At 45.1% G+C, this 20,992-nt stretch overlaps 1 protein-coding gene across 2 annotated transcripts in view; it reads left to right on the top strand.

Annotated features, from left to right (window-relative positions):
• The window catches only part of IL17RD (interleukin 17 receptor D), a 59,947-nt gene that overhangs the window by 19,388 nt on the left and 19,567 nt on the right, over positions 1–20,992 (top strand). For both annotated transcript variants that reach the window (XM_081072815.1, XM_081072816.1), the window contains exon 2: positions 18,469–18,526. In XM_081072815.1, coding sequence (XP_080928941.1) covers positions 18,469–18,526 — 58 coding nt within the window. The remainder of the gene's footprint in view (positions 1–18,468; positions 18,527–20,992) is intronic.

Here is a 20,992-nt window from a genome sequence, read left to right on the forward strand (position 1 = left end):
CTGAATGTAACTTCCAGAGCCCTTCACTCCTGTCTTAGTCACTCTTAAACTCTCCCATGGCCTACAGGCCCTGCACACCACACATCCTGGGGCTGTATGATTAAGGGCTGAATTACAGATACGCGTCAGGGCTTTTGGTTAAAGGGGTTTGTGTGGGGGCGGCGTTTTCAGCAGCATGGGGTGCAGCCTTGCAGTCCTGGCTGACTTCCCACAGGGTTCCTGGTCGCCTCCGGGGAGGAAGACTGTTCACCATGGACACGTCCCTCGAACTCCTGGGAGGCAGAAAGAGGGTGACCCCAGGGTGCTTCCCTGATGGGGTCACCATTTTCAGGGGACGGATGAGGGTGACTTGGACTTCCTCAGGATTTTCCCAGAACAGTGGAGATGAGACAGTTCCCTGCTTTGCAAACAAAACCCTTCCAAAAGGGTACCGCCCCTGCCCCCATCCCAGTGTCAGGTGGCGGAAGGATGCGGTGGCTGACAGTGGAGTTAAACAAACTTGAAGGCAGGTCACATTTTTGACATACCGTGTTCCTCTGCCTACCAGCAGCTGCCCTGTACTTTGAAAGGGGGCTTAGCTGCATATAAACTTTGGTTCGTGATAATGTAAACTATTATTAGGATTATCTTTTTATTCATAATATATGCCTCACTCTCTGTCTCCCGTATTTATGCTCCGTTTGAAACACTCATTTGCTTTAGTACCCAGAGCCAGCATCAACCCCTCTGAAAATGAAGGAGTACTTGATAACAGACTATCTATTTAAATCTCTCTGTGGTTGAAAAGGACTCTGGGAATTAAATCATTGGGTTGAGGAAGCTTCAGATCTCAGCAAAGCTTCCAGGTTAAAACTGGGATGTGATGTTGACAAAACATTTCATTTGAAAAAGAATTTTTTTAAGAAGGAAGTTTTGTCCCAAGGGTAGTTGTTTTCACGCAAAAATTCTTGAATCTTATTGAGCATCTTTGGCTTTCAAAGTCTCTCCCCTCATTTCATCACCACCTGGTGGAACCATTTGCCACTCAGAACATTCTGGAAGTTAGGGGAGGCCCCGATGCTCAGGCTGGCAGCACTGGCCCCTGCAGCCTTCGAGGGAAGGATTCCGAGGGAAGGACTCCGTCCGCCTGCTCACCTGCCCTCTGGTTTGTCAGCAGAGCACAGGTGAGCGTGTGAGCCAAGAAAAACCAATAACCTTTTCAATTTTTAATAAAATGTCTCTCTCACCCATTGTTTCTCCCTCCACTTCTCCCCCAAAGAAAGAATGGACTGAATTTTTAAGCACATCTGGACACTGTTTTTGTAAAGCTCTTACCCTGATTCCCAGAAGGAATGTATTGGCTCCCATTTTTCCAAGCAAAAACTGAAATGACTCCTTTGTTTATAAGTACTGTGCTTGCATATTTTAATAAAACTGTAAAGAAAGAAATCACACTGATTTGAAGGTCCTTGGGTAGGCCAACACATTCTCCTTTATGCCTCTCTTGAAGTCTTTGAGAGGTGATAAATTTTTATGGTTGTTTTGGTGGGGGTGGGGAAGGGAGGACTAAGGGCTCCATATGTCCCTTTAGAAATGACTCTTTCTGCTTTCTTGGTTGTAAGAGTGTTGGGGCAGAGTTGCTCACAGCCCTGGTCTGTCTGTTCTGCTCTTACCAGCATGCAGTGCCCTCTTAGTAGATACAAGCAGATTATAATGTTCCAGATCTGAGCGCCCAAAGATCTGTAATGGAATCATTCTTTCTCTTATCACACAGTGTTTGTTTCCTTCTTAGAGAGGCAAATCTAGAAGTTTATTGTGGCTAAGAAAATGAGGTTAATCTTTCATTGCTATCAACCCACTAGGCTGTTGGCCTGGGGTTCTTCTGTTATGGGGAGAATTTCAAAAGAGTGTCAAACTTTGAAAGATGAGATAAAAAGGCATTTCCTACGGGAAACTTGTTAGGTGACATGGTTCTTTTCAAATTTTCAAACTGGTGATCACAGAAGTTCTTTTTTTATGCGCTTAGAAATTATGTTTAAGAATTGAAGTTGTGCCTTCAGGAGACATGCGTGTAGTGTGGTTAAGTTATGAGGGTTGTAGCTCTGTTTCTACCCAGTAAATGTTCATTAGTGATAAGCATTTAACCAGCGTAATAGAATATGCCTTTCTGCCAGAGCTGTTCTGGGTGTCTGGAAATAAACTCAAGAGGTATAATATTCCTGTAGGCCTCGTCTCCCAGATTAATCACATTTCAGAGATGATCACACTTCAGCTTTATTTATTCCCCTACTTTGGGGGAAGAAGGTTGTTAGCTACAAAGCCAAAACGGATCCATGAAACCTGTCAGAGCTAGGGGTGTTCATCTGTCAAATGCCCACAAGTGTTGAATAACAAAGCAGGGTGGTCTGAAAATTAATATTTGTGTTTGTGCCTTGGGCAAATACTCACCATTTTCCTGAGCTTCGGACAAAAAGGGTTTGTCTGAACTGAAATTTAACTTGATAATTTGAATCCTACCAGTAATGTTCTGGCTTATCTTTTGAACGTTTCTCTTTGAGCTCTGGGAAATGGTTGGTTATTTTGAATGGAAACTATTTGGTTAGGAGTATTTGGTTTAAGAAAATTGACCTGGTCGAGAACTAGTAGTTCACCATTGGTTGCCTCTACATTTTTCAGATAGCATTGTTTCAAAAACTGCCAAAAGGGTCTTACTAATTTAACAGTGGTTCACACTGTCCAGCACTGAGCACAAATTGGGGAACATGGTGCATTGGAGTCGTCGTGTTGGAGATGGAGGGCTGTTCTGGCAGGTCATGAGCTCTGAGTGTAGCTTTGCCTCCAAATCGTGGGGGATGGTACCTGCGCACAAAAGCCTGACCGTGGACCAAAACTCTTTCCAGTTCTAATGTCACTTGTTTTGTTTTTAAGTTTTCAAACATACTAAAAGATTTTTACTTAGATGCTCCTTATAATATGCTTCCTACTTTTATTGGAAACCAGGGGATGGGTTTGAACAGTAGCCAAGGACTTGGGAATTTATATGGAGGAGCTATTTTAAATGATCCATCAATATAATTATTGGCTCAGGGATTTGAATAATCAGAAAGGTGGTTTTCATGTTGAAAATATCCATCTTGACATTCTTTTACATGTAACCTATTTGATGTTCTTTATTTTAATTTACTTCATTCTCCTTTGCCTAGTGGCCTTTCCTGGTCCCTCTTCTTCTACTTTGTCAACCTTACTTTTTCTACCTTCTTTTCCTCCTCACATGCTCTAACTGTGGGTTATCCCACAACCCCCAATTCCTGGTCCTTTGTCCTTTTTTATATTTCCTATTAATTACCCCATCTGTCCTTAAGGTTCTGTAACATGACTCCATGCATGACTTCCTGCTTTTCAAAACTACGTTTTTTTTCAAAAAAGGAGAGAGGGTATTAAAAGATACCCCTTTGTCATTTTTTTTTAAATATACCTCTTAAAACAGAACAGATTCTCCTCCAGTTTTCTCTTTATTGCTGTAAAACCACTGATCTTCCAGGTTCCCGAAATAGGAGCCCTCAAGTTACTTTTGAATATTCGATCATCACCTCTCTATCACATTTGTCATGAAGTCCTGCTATTTTTTTCTCAAAAATGTCTCTCAGACCTGTCCTTTCATCATTTTCTCTCCACTGCCACCTTTGTCACCTCTCCTCTGGACCCCTGTAGTTGCCACTTCTCAGGGCTCTCCTGTTGTTCACCTTCCTAGTTTGTCCTGCACAATGGCTACAATACTGTTTTATTATTGTTACTTTTCTGCTTAAAATTTGTTTTTTTTCCAAATTGTGGTAAAATATGCATAAAAGTTAACATTTTAACCCTTTTAAGCGTTTAGTTCAGTGCCATTAAGTACATTCATTCATGTTGTTTTGCAGCCATCGCCACCATCCATCTCCAGAACTTTTATCTTCCTAAACTGAAACTCTGTCTCCACAAAACAATAACTCCCAATTCTCCCCTCCCCAGGCCCCTGGCAACCCCAATTCCGCTTTCTGTCTATGAATTCAGCTACGCTTATAAAGAGGAATCATATCGTATCTGTCCTTTGGTGCCAATGTCGGAGTTTTAAAGACTGTACTTAGTGATTCTGATCTTGAGGAATTTTGATGAAGAGTTGGTAAAAGCTAACAAAGGGCCTTTGTTTCCGAGTCTTCTTTCTCTCGTGGGTCTTTAGTGAGCCCCACCTGAGAGCATAGCCCTGGTTCAGCCCAAGTCTAGACAGGAAAGTCAAGGTGTGCAGGAGTGATGGGGGAAGATTAGAGAGATGCCGATGGAGACACCCACCTGGGGCCTTCGTGGCCTAATACCAAAAGTTACTGACATTTTTTTGTCATGGAGGGAAGATAAGGGGAAAATTGGAAGTAGATGGTGACCGGGACTCCCCTTCCTCTGCCTCAAATGCCTTCCATCTGTATTAGGGGCAGGGAATCAGGCCCATGTTGAAAGTAAGAGGATGTGTGTAATGAGACCCGAGCTCCAGTCTTTTCCGTTTTGTCAGTGGCACCTCCAGTCTGCAGGCCCTGAGGTCTGACTCATTCCTTTGATTCAACTCTCTGGTCCTTTTGGTTCATCCTTTGAAGCTGCTGTTTTATTGCCTCTTTCTTCTCTCTTCTACCCCCAGCCTAGCGCATTGCTCCCTTGGATCAGAGACCCTTGCCACGAACTCCTGACTGCCTAATCAGGCTGGAGCTCACAGCTGGAAGGACCACTCTGCTCAGGTCTTGCCCAACTCCAAGAGATGCCATATATAAAATTCAGCGCACTTGTCCATCCCAGCCCTGTGGGGCCCGTCCTTTCAGACCAGGTGGGCGACCGAAGGGATGAGGGTACTGGGTCAGTTACTCCAGGAAGCATTTGTTCTGGCTAATAAGGAAGGCTCAAGGAGGAGCAGCACATTACCGTGTGTGGTGTAGTTGTTACAGGTTCTTGTGAGTTGGCATCTGCTTGAAATGGCCTGCCCTGCTTCCCACCTCAGTGCTCGACATGCCTGGGGTCCAGTTAGAGACTGCCTCCTGAGGAGCTTTCTTCTGCTCTTGCCCCTTCTCTGAAATCCTATTCTACTTGGAGCTTAACTGCATAACATAGCACATTTATTCTATAAGGTATAACAATATGGACCCTCACTACATGTCTTTTCACTTCACTTTCCAAAATGAATTGTAAACTCCTGGAGGAGACTTACTCTCAGTCACTCAAAATGGCCTTGCCAGTATAAAGCATATTTCAAACCCTTGAGACATCTGTTGATAAATTGTGGGGCACGCTAGCTGAGGTTTGTCATGAACAAGTGAGGAGGCGAGAACCTCAAAGTACAGTTAAATATTATTTTTAGATCAGGCTGGTTTTTGTTGTTGTTGTTGTTTGTTTTTTAAAGAAGGGTGCAGCTTACAGTGGTGCATGCAGGGATCGAACCGGCAACCTTGGTATTATTAGCACCACGCTCTAACCAACTGAGCTAACCGGCCACCCAGGCTAAGTTTTTGAGGAGAGATCGTTCTTTCTCCTTCAATACCCAGGCAGTATGTGTATTGTGATTCTAGTCACAAAATGGAATTTACAACTTTGGGCAAGTTGTTTTATCTCGCCGGCATGTTCTGTAGAATCTGTCCATACTGGTGTTCCCCCATCCACCCCAACTCTGCAGAGCTGGAGCTCTGAGGTTTCCTGAGGCAGTAACATGATCACCATGCAGGGGGAAGATGTTGTCAGTCTGCTTCCTGCATTTGCCAGAGCTTCCCTTTTCATTTTGCACAATTCTGTGATTCACATGAGACCAGCCAACAAATCATAAAATCCCCTAAATTTGTGTAATTTTTTTAAAACGTAGGATAAGTTATAGTAATTTGGTTACCCTACTGAGCAGCGTTCAGGATACCCATATCAGAGGCAGCCCCCTGAAATATCAGCACATGTGTACTGCGCAGCCAGAAGCCTTCTTGGTACATCTGTCCTGTTGCCTTTTTCATGTGTACAGCCAGCTTTAGAGCAGGTGAAAGGGCCTGCTTTACTACTTCTTAATAATGGAAATGATGGCTAATTAGAGCTGGCTAGACCCTTAGAAAGAATTTGGCCCAAGGATCCTGATTCTCACTTCGTTAGGATCTTTTTGCTATTTAGCCTGTTGGTCCCACATGGTCCCAAGCGGAACTGCATTAGTTGGCAGAGATCTCCCAGAACAAATGTTCTGTGTATGAGGACCTAAATTATGTCAAGTCATAGTCCTTATGTTCCATGCCCTAACGACAGTCTGAAAGAATCTTCAAAATGATGGGGAGGAGGGAAGGCTTGGGAAGGGTTTTCTTTTCATTTTTTAAATTGAGATATAACTGACATATAACATTGTATAGATTTAAGTACAACACATGTACAATGTGTTGATTTGATCCATTTATATATTGCAATATGATTACCACGATAGCTTTAGTTAGCACCTCCATCACGCCACATATTTATGATTTCTTTTTTGTGGTGAGAACATTTAAGATCGAGTCTCAGCAATTTTGAAATAAAGAATCCAGTGTTGTTGACGAGGGAAGATTTTCATTTTCTTCTTTGTATCATACTTAAATCTCCTTTGCCTTGAATTTGTTATATTTATGCAAAATGATGAAGCCCTCTTCAAAAGGGAAGCCTCAAATTTCCCTAGAAACTTGAAAACCCAGTCTTAGTGTTCTCTCTTTGAGAATCACACCCCTCGTGGGCGTTTGGGGAAGTGTCCAACGCCCACCGTGCCCTCTGGCCTTCCCGCCTCAGTGCCCCTGGGAACGTGCCACCTCTGTGCCCCACAAAGCAGGGCTGCTACTCTCACGTTTGGCCTGTCGTCGTCCTACCTCCTCATTCTTAGTTTGAAATCATGTTAGCCAGACCCTTTGGACCTCCCTTGTTTTGTTTTTAAAAATACTTAATCACTGCTTTTAATCTTTTCTGGTAAGTCTCTGTTTCACCCTCACTTCGTGACAACACCTTACAGGCTTCTAATTTATTTCCGCCATATTGCTTTGATTTTGTAAACATTTTTCTACAGGAAGCCTAATGAAGGGAACAGGGTGCAGTGACTTCCTCCTGTTGCCTGGCCTAGAAGGTGACCATTAGTTTGCCTCAGCCCCACTGGAAAGGAGCAGCACCCACTGGGGCCAGTTCATCGGGCAGGAAGTGTGGCCCTACCTGCCGTTCCATTGCCTTATCTGCTGCTGCACATGAATTTGCTTTCTAATTGACTTCTATGCCAGTCATGCCAGCAGTTCTGGGAGAGGGAGCACAGGGGGGCCTTCCTTCCCAGGAGCCCTGCACTGCCTCCTTCACCCACAAGGAACATTTGTCTAAATCTGAAATTGACCAAGACAGTGATAACTTCATTTTTTACATCATTCTTTGCCCTCCTTCTCAGAATGACATTTTAGCTGTTCAAGGAAATTAAAATAAAGCCGAATACTTCTTGGCAAACACAGTTATTTCCTGGCCTGAATCACACAGTGATTTAATTGGTATGTCATTGTGTGTGTGTTTGCATGTATGTGCTTTAATGGGAATTCCATGTGGTATCATTGGGAAATTAGGAAAAAGAGTCTTCTAGATTTATTGCTTATGGTTTAAGGGCAGACTTCTGGCTTCCATCCAAGAAGTGGGGAGACCGAAAGTTGCAGGAATCATTACTGCTTGAATATATCCTTCCGATTGCCTACGATTTTAAAACCAGTTTGGCAAATGGCAAAAATCGGAACTAATAGTGAAATGATTTACCCTTTGAAACTTGTAAGGTTAATCACAATAAACTTGTGGGGTACTTGACATCTTGGAAGTGATGGTATCGTTTCTGTGCTGTCTACCAAAATTTTATTTTTGAAGCTTGAATGAGTTTTGGTATGTCTGGAGTAAAAGTCAAAGCCATAGATTATTTTTCATTTTGGAAAGTTGGAGTTTTAGATTATCCTCCATAGTGGCTCTTGAGCAGATATTCTAAACTGTATCCAAAACCTAACCCAATTTTGTGTGTTGACCACAAACACCATAGACTTCAAAGGCAGTTAGTTGAGCAGAAGTGGGAAAATCAGCTGTTCTCTCCTTCTGGATACTATGAGTATGTTCCTTCCCATTCATGGATGGGAAAAGAAGCAATGAGAATTAGCCACACTGTAGTTTTTTATCTTGATTCCGTGCAACTGACTTGACTGCAGAGATGACAGTTCTCACTGATGATCTGAGAAGTGATAGATGTTTCTCTCTTAATGGGCTAGTGTACTTAATAGCAGAAATAGTTGCCTTTGACGTTGCTACTTTGTAAAGTTCATGAGTCCCAACATCTTGGACAAAATGTTCAATTATGGAGTTGTAACAAATACTAACTGTAAAGTATTACAATCAAGGCATTAGTTCCCAGTTCTATTTAAAACAGATCTTACTTCCAATCACCTCCCTCCACCCTTTGAATTTTGTTTGTAACTGCCAAGTTTCCTTCTACAGACCTGCTGTGAAGCTACCTACTCTTAATATTAGTAAGTCAGGCAGATGAGGGGCTGGATGGATTTCAGGGGTCCAGAACCTTCTAAAATGCTGTGTGCACGTCTGTGTACGTGCTTATATGTCCCAGCCCTCACCAAATTCTCAAAGACATCTGTGTCCCCCAAATAAAAAGCTGAGACTCTCTGTTGGGATAGCTGAGGGGTAAATGAGAGGGTTTTAATGGTTTGGCCCTGGTGGGCATAGTACGGCAGTGATAGGACTGGCGATAGGGGGGTTGCAGCTACGTCACAGCGCACACTACCTCCCACCGTTTTCAGATGTGATCAGTGTTCGAAAGCCTCAGGATATTACTCAAATCTTCAGCATGTCCGTACATCTGGAGGCCATCTTGCACTGCAGTTCATGAGCACACATGAATGGAACACCTGTGCTTCCGAGGGCACTGACCTGGGTTTTACACAGCCTGGGACTCGTGTTGTCTGAGCGCCTTCACCTTTGTTCATTTTCACCTTCGTTCATGGCCCTGGTAAGCAGCGGGTACTCAGTAAATGGGAGTGGCATTTTGTAGGGGAATGACCCTTGGAAGTTGACTTGGAGACTTGCTATTTCTCTCAAGCAACTCAGATTCCCACGATTCCAGGAACAGCAAAACTTGAGAATTGCACCTCAAGTGTTTGGTGGGCTGGAGGAGTGGCCGAGGTGGGGAGCAGGGGAGGAGAGGCCTGTTCACATGCTTGTTAACATTTGAGGCTCTTTGACAAAGGAAGTCTAGTGCCTTGCCCCGGTCAGCCAGCGATTGCCCCCTGGGAGGCCCCGTGTGCACAGGAAGTCAGACACTAATGATGTTACTAAGGGGACAAAGGCGCCCGGCCCCAAGAAGGGCCTAATTGCTGTGTCCGGCTCCCAGGCGGCCAGCCTCAAGCTGGAGGGGGCTGGGCAGGATGCGCTAAGTGTTAACACCTGGAGCCGGAGCTGCTGACTTCCTGGGGCTTTTTTTCCCTTTTTTTCCCCATGTGGCGGCGTGCACACATAGTTTGATACACTTTCGCAAACCCTGGCTATATTTCAGGGGGACATTTTGGGATGGGATGTGGTATCTAAGAGACTAGATAGGAATTGTTCAATCAGGAGGTCACACTGAGCTGGGCCAGGGGCCAAGAGCCTGGAGGCCTGAGCCCCCTCCATCTGGCCCTGGGGCTTGGTGACTGCCACTTCACCTCTGGGTGGGCTGATTCCCTCCCTCCCCAGGAAATCTTCTGGGAAAGGCTGGATCTTGCAGAGAGGCAGACACATATCAGAAGGGTCCCTGTAGCTTTGGCTTGGAACATTTGAGTCAGAATTGGTGGGAGAATGGTCCTGGGGGAAAGACGCATGAGGGTCTTGGTAACTATTTTGAGCCAGCTGGGAGCTTAGGGAGGTAGGACTCTGGCAGGATGAGGAGTGATGGGGGCACTTACCAGCACCAAGAGGGGTTGTATTGTGTATGTGTATATCTGTACCCACACCTGGGAGGGGTCTGTTAGAGAGGTTGCCTCTTATGGAAGCCCAGACGCACCCCCTCATTTCTAAGTGGGGTCTCTAGATTCCTCTTGTCTAAACATGGCTTTGGACCTGGGGCCTGTGTAGCCCTCAGTGGTCTTGGGGAGCTCTGAGAATGCCCCCAAATTATGTAAGAGATGTTTCTGGGGGAACTTGGATAGCAAATGTTTCTCACATGATTCCCCTGTGGGTTCTAGAAACCCTTTCCCCTTCTCAACAATTAAAAGTAGGGCCGTCAACAATTAAAAGTGAAGCCCCTCACCCTTGGCCAGTAGCCCCGGGGGCTGGGCAGCAGGGGCTCATGTCTGGCGGCCATGCAGCCTGAGCCCGGGGTCCCTCCTGTAGGCGGGCAGTGGGAGGCAGCTTTGCACACAGGTGGACTCGCTTGGAGATTTTGCAGCCTGAGAACAAGAGAGTTTAAAAGGGGTGCTTGGAAGCCCATCTCCCTCCTAGAGAAAGGGGGGTTAGCCACAAATAACTTTTGAAAAGGGGTCTAATGTTGACTTGCTGCTTCCCACTGTTATTTTAAGGAGATTTTTCTGTACAAGACCACCGTGTGGACAGAAATAATAGGTTGACAGAAGGAGTCGCCTTGCTTTCTAGCACAGCCTGTGATGTTTCGATTAGCACTAAAACTAAAAGGGCGGCCTTCCATAATTTCCAAATATGCGAAATCCACCTTGAAGGAAGCACATGTGTGGGGCACACTGGGGACCTGCCTGTCTGGAGGAGGTGGGTCCCCATGGCAACATCACAATCCCCCATTTCTGCAGACAGTTGTGCTGCAAAAGCAGAATTCCAGATGTGATACAGTATTTGGAGGCTCTGTCCCCGGGCCTCGGAAACAGTATTTGAAGTCTGCACAAGTCGGTGCATACTCCCTGTGTGGTCCTAAGGCTTTTTATTAGTAATTTTATTTTGATCCGGACATTTCCTCTGAGCTTAGGCATAACAATCATGTTTATAGCTTTAAGTTTTCCTCTATTGTCTAATCACTATTTTGCTCTCACAGGAAAATGCTTTCTTGGGCTCCTGGAGCAAAGTCTTTGTAACTGCCTTGAACAGCTAAGCGAGAGGAGCAAGTAGCTGATTTGCTGGTGGGTGGGGGTGGGTGTTTGGGTGGTTGGTTGTTCTTCTTTTCCTACCTGGTATTTACAGAAAGCTGGTTAATCTGTGTCTGTGAGTTGTCTGTGTGTGCTTTTGAAACTGCAGATGAGTTGACTGTTACCTTTGAGATGCCAGTTCTCGAACATGCGGTTCTCATTTGAGTGGATGGGAGTGGTGTGCGCAGCGGAGAGGAAAGGTCTGGCTCTCCATCCAGAGGCATGTTTTATAGCTTGCTTTTAACGTTTTGAGAATTGGAAAAGTGGAACAATCCTATCTATTTGTGAGTATCAGCCACGAGAGAACACACAACCCAGATCCTTCACAGACTAATTGGACAAAGTACTTGGGCTTTTGCTCTGAAAACCAAGGAGGCTGCAGAGCTTTGTTTTGGTTTTAAACACAGGGGAAAAGTCAGTGCGCGCACACATGCGTGCGAGAGTGTGTGTGTGTGTATCTGGGCTTTAACTGCATGTGCACGTTCCCGTGGCAAAGCAATAAGAAAATCAAAGTCTGGAGCAGGTAAGGACATTTTAAAAAACACCACATCCCATTTAGGCCACTACCATTTAGAAAAGTTGCCATCACGTTGCAATATATAAATGTATCAAACATCATACACATCTTAAACTTACACAACGTTATGTATCAATTAGATCTCAATTTAAAAAAAGAAAAAAGTTGCTGAGAAACAGCTCAAACGTTAATACATCTTTCTCTTCAGCGAATGAATTTCCTTGGTGGGATAAGGGTGGAGGGTGGAACAGTGAAAAGAAGCTTCGATGAAAACTTGAGCTCTCAGTTTGATAAGCAGGACACATGGTAACTTGGCATAGGTTGGCTCCATGTTAGAGCTCAGAAACAATTGTCCCTTCAGCTTTCCTTTGGGGAGCGTGAAATTAGGAACATGTGTGTGCTGATTAGCAGCATGTCAGAGATGAATCATGATTATGGCTTTGGTCTGCTGCACAGGCGATGCTTTGGAACCGTGATTTCCTACCTCCTTGAGCAAATCTCTCTAATTAGCTTAAGATCTCCGGGTCCCTTTCGGGCCGATGTGGTAATTGCTAGTGGAAACCCACTGGCACTCCCCCAGAGCCTGTGTGTTCCCCACTAGACATCCAAGACCTCACCTCCCCATCAGACAGCTGGCTGGCACCCTACGTTTCTGAAGCTGGTTGCACCTAGATGGAAAGTGCGAGAATGGCTCCCGGGAATGTGGAGCAAATATCTTGAATAGATCCAGGCGCAAGCTGGCTTTGTGATTTATTTTCCTTGTGTATTGGGTTTGCCAGCACTCTCCTCGGCTTACATCACCTGGGGCTTCTCTGCCTTTGCTGACTTTTTTTTTTTAAGTTAAAGGTTTGAATTGAAGTAAGTGGGATCTGTCTCCGTTTATGAAACCATCTGAACATGCATGGAGTAAATTGACCCCACAGTCTGCTGCTTGCCCTCACCATGTCCGCAGGTCCTAGACAAAAGCGCCTGTCCCACTGAGCATTTTAAGCCTCGCAGAACTACTGCCTTTTTAATCTCATTGACACTTGGGAAACCCAAGATGGAAGACATGTGATGGAAAATAGAGAGTTGGCCTTAGTTTTAAGTAGTTACTCAGCATACCTGTAAAAAAACCCATCCTCCCAGTTCTTTCTGATGAATGCCCTTATTTGAATTTCACCCAAACTCAGTTCACTAAAACATTACCAGCTTTCTGATAGTTCCTTGATTGATTTGAAAGCAATCTTGTTTAAGTCTTACTGTTTGTCCTGCCTTCCACAGGAAAAGGGGGCACTATAATTACCACAGTCCCTTTTCAAAATGCATTTTTCCAAAATGGCAGTTAAGCTATTTTGGAGCTAGATTGGAAATATGGCCCTGGGAAGTTGATGTCTTCAAATGGCCCAGAATTCCCCAGGGCCCCTCAGGAAATTGGCCGTCTGATGGCCCCTGGTGGTGACTCTGGCTGCTCTGTGTGGGATGCAGCCCATGGCCATCTTTGTGTCCAGGTCTTTCCTTCTTTGCCATATGGGTGGAATCTGGTGTGGGTTTTTGCCTTTTGAATTTTATTCCTTTAAAGCACTTAAGGGGTATCCTTTTTTCCCCCTCCTTCCTGAGTAAAAGATGTTTTCTCCATTATGTTCCCATTTGCGGCTTCCAACCCTGCTTACCATAGAGTGTTCATAGCCGGGCTACAGGCACCTGGGGCTTGCTTCTTAGCTCACATTGGAGCCAATTAAATACTGCCCATCAGTGCAGCAAATGGGGGTGGTTAATGAACTAAGAATGTGACACCCTGAGGCCACAGCGTTGGCGTGATGTGTCGTTTTTAAGTAACAAGCAACAAACAAGTATTCTTAATTGTCAGCTTATTAAATATCAAAATTGGTATAGTAGCTAAAAGCTTGGAATAGATTCCTGAAAAACAGCTTCCAGAGCTGTTGACCTGCTTTGTGAGTTACCTGGTCTGTGTTGTTAGTGTGGGCCTTTAGTCTAACCCCAGAAATCACCCTGTCATACTAAGCTAGGTCCTTCTGGCTTTGTATGTATTACCTGGCTCTGTCATGCATTCATTAATAAAGACAGAAAACTAATGTTAAGGGCTGACTACGTGCCAGGGCTAGGGCTGTGGGGCAAGCTTTGGTGAGTTGTAGGGGGGCTGCCCTGGTCGCTTTGCCTTCTGCCTTCAGTCTCCTTCCATCTGGTCTAACCTGAACACTTATCAGAGATGTGTCTCTGTGTTGCCCAGTTCCTTCCAAGACCGTGAGCAGAATACATTTCTTAGTGGTTGGTGCCTTCTGCCATCTTGCCCTGACCTGTCCATCTGCCTCTTCTCCCATCATACTCCCAACGACTGACTGGATCCTGGAAACAGGTGATACCTGAAGATGCCACTTCCTGTGAGCGAGTGTTCCCCTGTCTGTCTCATGTATCCCCTTGTAGTACAGCTCTCACCTTGTTTATTAGGGCAGGAATCTTCTCAGGAATGGTGACAGAACTATGTCTGGCTGTGAAATCACCATGTCAGTGTGTGTCAGATGCTGTGCAGAGCACTGGATGGATGGATGTCATCTCACGTAGTCCCCACACCAATCCTTTCCCAGAAGTTTTATTCAAAAACTCTATACTTAGTTTAGGGAAGTGAGGTTCAGGAAGGTTTCGAAGCTTTCCCGAGGTCACACAGCTGCAAAGTGGGAGATTTGAGCACGTGTCAACTCCCAAAGCCTATTCTGTTCACCCCTCTCCTGCCCCAGACGAGCCCCGGGCTGGCCCATGGAAACTGTATCTAGGATGGCAAAGTCTCAGGCACAGCTCTGATGCGTCAGTGTTCCGTGTCTGCCCGAAATCAGCGCGGGAGACAAGTGACCAGTTTGCTGTGGGAGCAGAGAGTGACGACACAGGCCCCGCGTGTGATGTCGAGATCCGTGTCATCCATATTGCTGCTGAAATGACGTGTGTGAGCTGTCAATTGCTACTGTAATAAGTTACTACAAATTTAGTGGCTTAAACAGCATACATTTATTATCTTATGATTCTTGAAGTCAGAATTCCAAAATGAGTTTTCTGCGGCTAAAATGAAGGTGTGGCAGGACTGGCTCCTTCTGGAAGCTCTAGGGGAGAATCTATTCCTTGCCTTTTCCAGCTTCTGCCTGCATTCCTTGGCTTATTAGCCCCTCTTCCTCCATCTTCAAAACCAGTAGCATAGCATCTTTAATTTTTTCTTATTTTTTATTTTTTTAAAGATTTTATTGGGGAAGGGGAGCAGGATTTTATTGGGGAGCAGTGTGTACTTCCAGCACTTTTCCCAAGTCAAGTTGTTGTCCTTTCAGTCTTAGTTGTGGAGGGTGTAGCTCAGCTCCAGGTCCAGTTGCCATTGTTAGTTGCAGGGGGCACAGCCCACCATCCCTTGCGGGAGTCGAACCGGCACCTTGTGGTTGAGAGGACAGGCTGCAACCAACTGAGCCATCTGACCACCCAGGAGCTGAGTGGCAGCTCATTTGACTTCATTCTAGTTGTGGAGGGCACAGCTCTTTGGCTGATGTGGGAATCGAACAGGCATCCCTGTTGCCCAGAGCTCGTGCTCTAACCAACTGAGCCACCCATCCGCCCCGGCATAGTACCTTTAAATCAATGTCTGTCTGTCTGTCTGTCTGCCCTCTGCTTCCATTGTCACATCTCCTTCTCCTGACTCTGACCGTCCCGTCTCCCTGTTATAGGAACCCTTGTGATTAGCTTGAGCCCACCTGGATATTCCAGAATAATCTGTCTCAGGATCCTTAAACTTAATCACATTGGCACAGTTCATTTTCCTGTGTAAAGTCACATTCTCAGGTTCTGGAGAGTATGATGTGGCCATGTTTTAGGGAGCTGTTATTCTGTCTACCACAGAGTGTCAAGAAAACAGTAGTGTGTCTGGGCTAGGCTGGGCACTGTTTCTCAGGTGGCTTTTGAGGGCTCTCGCGCATGATTTGGGCCTGAGCCAAGGGTAGCCTGCTGGACCATCTGTCTGATGTGTGCGCTGAGAAGCTATGCGCTCTGTGACTTCCTAGCGTGAAAGGTCTTTGTGGTGCCTGCAAAAGCTGGCACTGGCGATGGTATTTCTTGCTTCCGATGGCTTGGATGGACCAGGCTTGGATGGTCACAGGGTCTTTTGGTCTCTGATTGTCTGTGGGATTAGAATGACCATCTTGCATCCACATAGGCAGACGTGCCGTGCCAGTCACACTGTGGGGACGCCTTGCGGTACTCCCATCAAGTGAGGATACAGGCCGCTGATGTGCCAGGAACCCAGTGTGCTAGGGGGCAGACGAAGGCAGGAGGCCCACAGGAGCAGGGCATTCCGGGAATATGAGAGTGCTTGAGAACGTGCCCAGCTGCAGCGCCGTGCTCAGAGGGCTTGGGGAGAAGGCAGGCAAGGGTGCCATGGCATGAATGGCCCAGGAGACATGGAGCCAGTGGTGGGCTTGGAGCAGAGGAATGAAGGCAGAGTTGCAAATTAGATCATCTTGGTGGCCAAAGCGCCTTGAGGTCAGGACCCAGACATGGTTCCGGGCCAAGTTCAGGGACTGGGTCAAGGTGGAATGCGCGGTGGGTAGGGAATGGATGCTGCATGCAAGCCTTACTGTTTTTTGAGGCCAGTTCACTGGGCCCCCCTGAAACAGCTCCACACATATCACAGAGACCTTATTTAGAGGATTTAGGGTTTTGTATGCACCATACAAAACTCACTGTTTTGGCCTCCTTTCCACAATGTGTGGTTCCTTACAAGTGCCTAATACATATCTGTCAAAACAGGTTACAGTAGAAACACAGGGAGGACAAAAACAAAAAGAAAAGCTAACAAAGTCCTACAAATAAGGTGATTGGTCACCAGAGCCCTACGGACCTTAGAGCATGCTGTTAAATGGAAGTCCCCTTTTGGAAAGGTGCTTCCTGTGTGTGTCTTCACGTGGGCCGCCTTACTCCCTTCCCAGGTGAAAGTCATGCAAATTGTTTTTTAAAAAAAACATTGAGGAGACTCGGACCCTAGGGAGGAAAGTGGTTTGTCCTTGGCAGCCTGCAGGATGGTGGAAGGATTAAGGTATTGACCTTGGCCTCTAGGTTGTATTTTGGCTTCCCTCCCATGATGCTCTCTTGTTCTCTCCATTCTAGCCCACTTATCCTTTCCTCTTTTAAGCTTCTGGTACAGGTCTTCCTTACCCGTGGTTCACCCTTACTGAGGGGCTGCCTGTGGTAGTTCTATACTGTCTGCTTATTTATGGCTGGCTCTTTCACCCTAGCTACATATACCTGGGTGCCATGTACACTCTTGGAGGGCCGGTGTGATTTGAGATTTGTCCGAATGCCCTGCATGTGAACATAGTTGGTTGGGTGTCCTCTAGTTGCAGAGACTGTGGCCTCATCCCTAAGGAGTTATGGCAGAGTTTATTTAGGCTTATAATAAGGTAACAATACTTTGCAAAGTGTTTCAGTTCAGGTGAGAAATTCTGGAATCTTGTGTATGTGGGGAAGGGAGAAGGAAAGCTGGAGAAGGAAACTGAACCAGGAAGAAGGGGAGCCCAAGCAGATCATGGGCTGGTGTGCCATGTTGATTTAGATTTTGTGTTACTCCTTATTCCTCACTTTAATTAGACTGGGGTGTGTATGTGTGTGTGTGTGTGTGTGTGTGTGTGTGTGTCCGTCCGTGTGTTCGTGTCTGTCCGTCCGTCCTTTTTTGCACAGCTGTGCTTTCCCAAGGTCCACATTTATCTGAGCTCAGGTATCCAGTTTCACCGAGCGTGCCTGGCTTCAGGAAAAGCAGTGTGAACAGGCCTGTAGCATATGGAAGTGCTGGGGCTATGGTTTGAGACCCTGAGCCCCATCACAAGGGCTCTCCACAGTGTGTCTCAGTGTAACAATTGCCCATTAAATCCCGGGCTGCCAGCATATGGTTTTGCCCAGCATCCCTCTTATTGAATGGAAACTTTAGCTGTGTGGTTAGAATATTTTCCCATCATTTAGTATTTCGGAATTAACATTTTGGAGAATTCTACAATTAATGCTGAATGGCATATTTGCAGATTATTACAGAGACAGTTAAACCAGAGTCAGATCTGTAGCTGCTCTTTCTCATGATGGATAAGTGGTGGGTTAGGCAAAAGTAAGATTCCCGGGGCTCCCTCTGCGGATGCTGTAATTAAAGGGGGAAGTCTGGCGGAGTTGTTATCCCTGCTGTTAAGAGTGCAGATGGCTGTCAGCCACATCACCAAGAGTTAGAGTTAGACCTTTTAAAGTCTTTTTTCTTTTTCTTTTATGACCCACCCTATGTGTTCCAAGCATAGGGATAGATGCAGTGAAGAATTTTCTCATTAAAAGTAACAGCTTATTCCCACACTTATTCCCGGTTTTGGAATGAGAAACCTGTTTCCTTAGACTTGAGGAATTGCCTATCTGTTGTGGCTTAATAGAGCTTTTGGACGAGAGTGTCTGGTAGGCGAATTTTATAACCAATCAGTGCTCCAAGCGGATCCAACTGGTAGGGCTCCAGCTGGCAACGCATGTCTCTCTCCCAATTTTACTCTTAATGAATTATTATTTAAGCCCCAAACACAGAACAGCCTGCTTCTATTGTCTTAGAGGAAGTGAGTGCTCCTTCTCCCTGTAGCCTGGCATTTAGGAATCTCCTGGGCTGGAGGGATTTTGGCAGCCCGGGGGGCACAAAGTGGGTAGGAAGAGGGAGGACATTGCTCAGTGACTGGCATGACCCTGGGTGTCTGCAGTCATGAGCGCATTTCGACTCCATGGGGAATCTGTGCTGGAAAAGCAAATTGGCTTCTCTCCTCATCATGTTTTCTTGTTTTCCCACAGGGAGTGGGGCCGGCCAGCAGAAACAGCGGGCTGCACAACATCACCTTCAGATATGACAGTAAGTAACTGCCTTGACCTCTGAAGAATGGAGCCCTTTCTGTGATCTAAAGCTTACACAGCCCTGCTTAATCAAGGACGCTGCAGGTCCCGGGGCTGAGGAATTTTCTGAACCTGCTCAGGTCTGTCAACAGAGCTAAAACGGTTCAGTCTCAATTAAGCCACTCAAGAATTTGGGACAGGTCAAGTGTCCTCCATAGTGTGCAGAGAAGTTGTATATGGAGACCTTCCCTGATTTCCTCAGGACGGAGCCACGTTCTTAAGAATAAACACAGATGTCGGGCCCAGCAGGGGACGCAGGAGTAAAGCCCCCCCAAATGTAGGATGCGGAGGAGAGGTGGGGGCTGTGGCAAATCGGCTAGCCCATGTCTGGTCAGAAAGGAGCACCGCCTCCTCCATTCCAGCTGCTGTGGCCTTCAGGAATTTCCCAGCGTAGCCAGATGTGAGTTCCAAGAAGAGTGGCAAATTTGCATTTTTTTGTATAAACATTTTTAATATTGGCATTTATTAAAATTTTTTTTCACAAACACAGAGTGGGCCAAGTGAATCTGTGTCCCAGTTTGGACCAGGGGTCTCCAGCTGTTCATGTGGGACGTAGGCCTGGGTTCCAGCCTGGGTCCAGAGCTATCAGCTGTGAACTATAGCAGGTGACCTGACTTCTCCAAGCCTCAGTTTTCTCAGGATGGAAAACAAACGTTAGTTTCTTTCTCAGCATCATTTTGAGGCTTCAACAGGGCAATGCTTATAACTGCTCACCTCGGTAGCTAGCCTACACTCATTAATTGATATCCGTTAAAATTAGAAGTCATTTCAACTGGAGTTGAAATACAAGGACCTTTTTGGCCCTTTCTCTCAAGACTCTGTGACTTTTTCTGGCTGAATTGTTCTCTAAGGGCAGGGTGGGGTGCTTTTTCTGATTAAGCATATAGAACCCCCTGCAAGCATCTGCTTTCATGCCCAAGAAGGTAATTATATAGAATGGTGAGCATTTTAACCTTATGAGCTGTAATTTACAAGGAAAAATGTTGACAAAAAGATGCTTGACTTATACTTAATGGCATTTGATTCATCTCTTGGAGAGGGTCATGAATCCATGTAAGGGGTGTAGGTGACAAGAGACCCCTCGAATGAGCACTGCTAAAACAGGGTTTTCAGCGTTATGGATACAATCTAAACAATTTTAAGATACAAATATGTTAGTCAAATTCACACCCACAGTTGCTGAGTGGGGACTTTAAATTAACTCGTGAGGGCTTACATATGAGACTCAGACATTTCGTGTTAGTGGTATATGCATGTTCAGGGTAAATGCTGTGATGCTAATGAAGGATTTGCAAGTCCATGATACTTAATTCTGCTAAGTAAAGACATGTGTAAGGGATCTTTGAGTTAGAAAGCTAATTTTTAATGTATGTTCTTGGTCCTGGCAGACCTTGTATTACATTCAAGAGTTCAAAATTTTCCGGTCAGCTGCAAACAAGTATTTGCTTCTCTAATTTAATATGGGGTTTTGTGAAAGAGGATCTGTACCTGGAAGGCTTTAAAAAATCTTGTTTTCTTCATGGGACTAGATATTTGGCCCACGTGCCAATGTCTGTCTCTTAGTCATTAATATTCTTTCTAATTCTTCTTCATTTAATTAGAATTTAATTCACAACTTGAATTGACTCCTGAGGCATCTGAAGTTCAGTTGCATTTTGGCAAAATGTCATTTGGGCATTTTTTTGTAACCAAAATCCAAAACGTTAGAGTTGCTAATAATTGGATCCAGGCTGTGTAAAATACTTATTCATTGTTTTCCATCGAGAAAGATATTTCTCTCTTCCACAAGAAAGTTCTTGTTATTGCTCAGTTGAGCAGTTACTAGTTCTGTTTGAAATAGCTAAGAACCAATTACCAAGTTTTCTCCAAAAGTATCAAACTACAAAATCTTATTTTTCTATTCCTTTGCCATTTAATGTTGCAAAGAAAGAAAATATCTCTCCATTGGGTCAAAACCAAATTTCACAGGTCTCCTTGCCTGCTTTCAGGCTGCATTTCCCATTTCTTCCTTAGCTCTGAGGGGGTAATGCCTGAGTAGGTTGTAATACATTTTCTTAATTCTTAGGCTTTTTATTTGCATAATTGTATTTACAGAAACTCAGAGAGTGCTAATTTTGGCATCAGGAATGAACAAAGGGAAAAAGAACCCATGATTTGCGCTTGATCATGCATCTTCTCCTAATGCTATTTAAATCAGAGGTTTCTTTTTCAGTATAGACTTCAATAAGTGAAAATGTTTGAACTTTACAAGTGTGATAGAATCTTTTTAAAAATTTTTTCTTTTTTTAATATATTGAGAAGCGGGTCTCAGCCAGGATTTTTGCAGGCTGAATACCTCTGATTTAGAATTTATTTTACTAATAAGCTATGTGCTAAGAATGGAAAGGTGAGAACCCTGCCTGAATACCTGAGGTTGCTTTCTGTC

The sequence above is a fragment of the Rhinolophus hipposideros genome (genome assembly GCF_964194185.1).
Source record: "Rhinolophus hipposideros genome assembly, chromosome: 14".
In the NCBI taxonomy this organism is placed as follows: Eukaryota; Metazoa; Chordata; class Mammalia; order Chiroptera; family Rhinolophidae; genus Rhinolophus; species Rhinolophus hipposideros.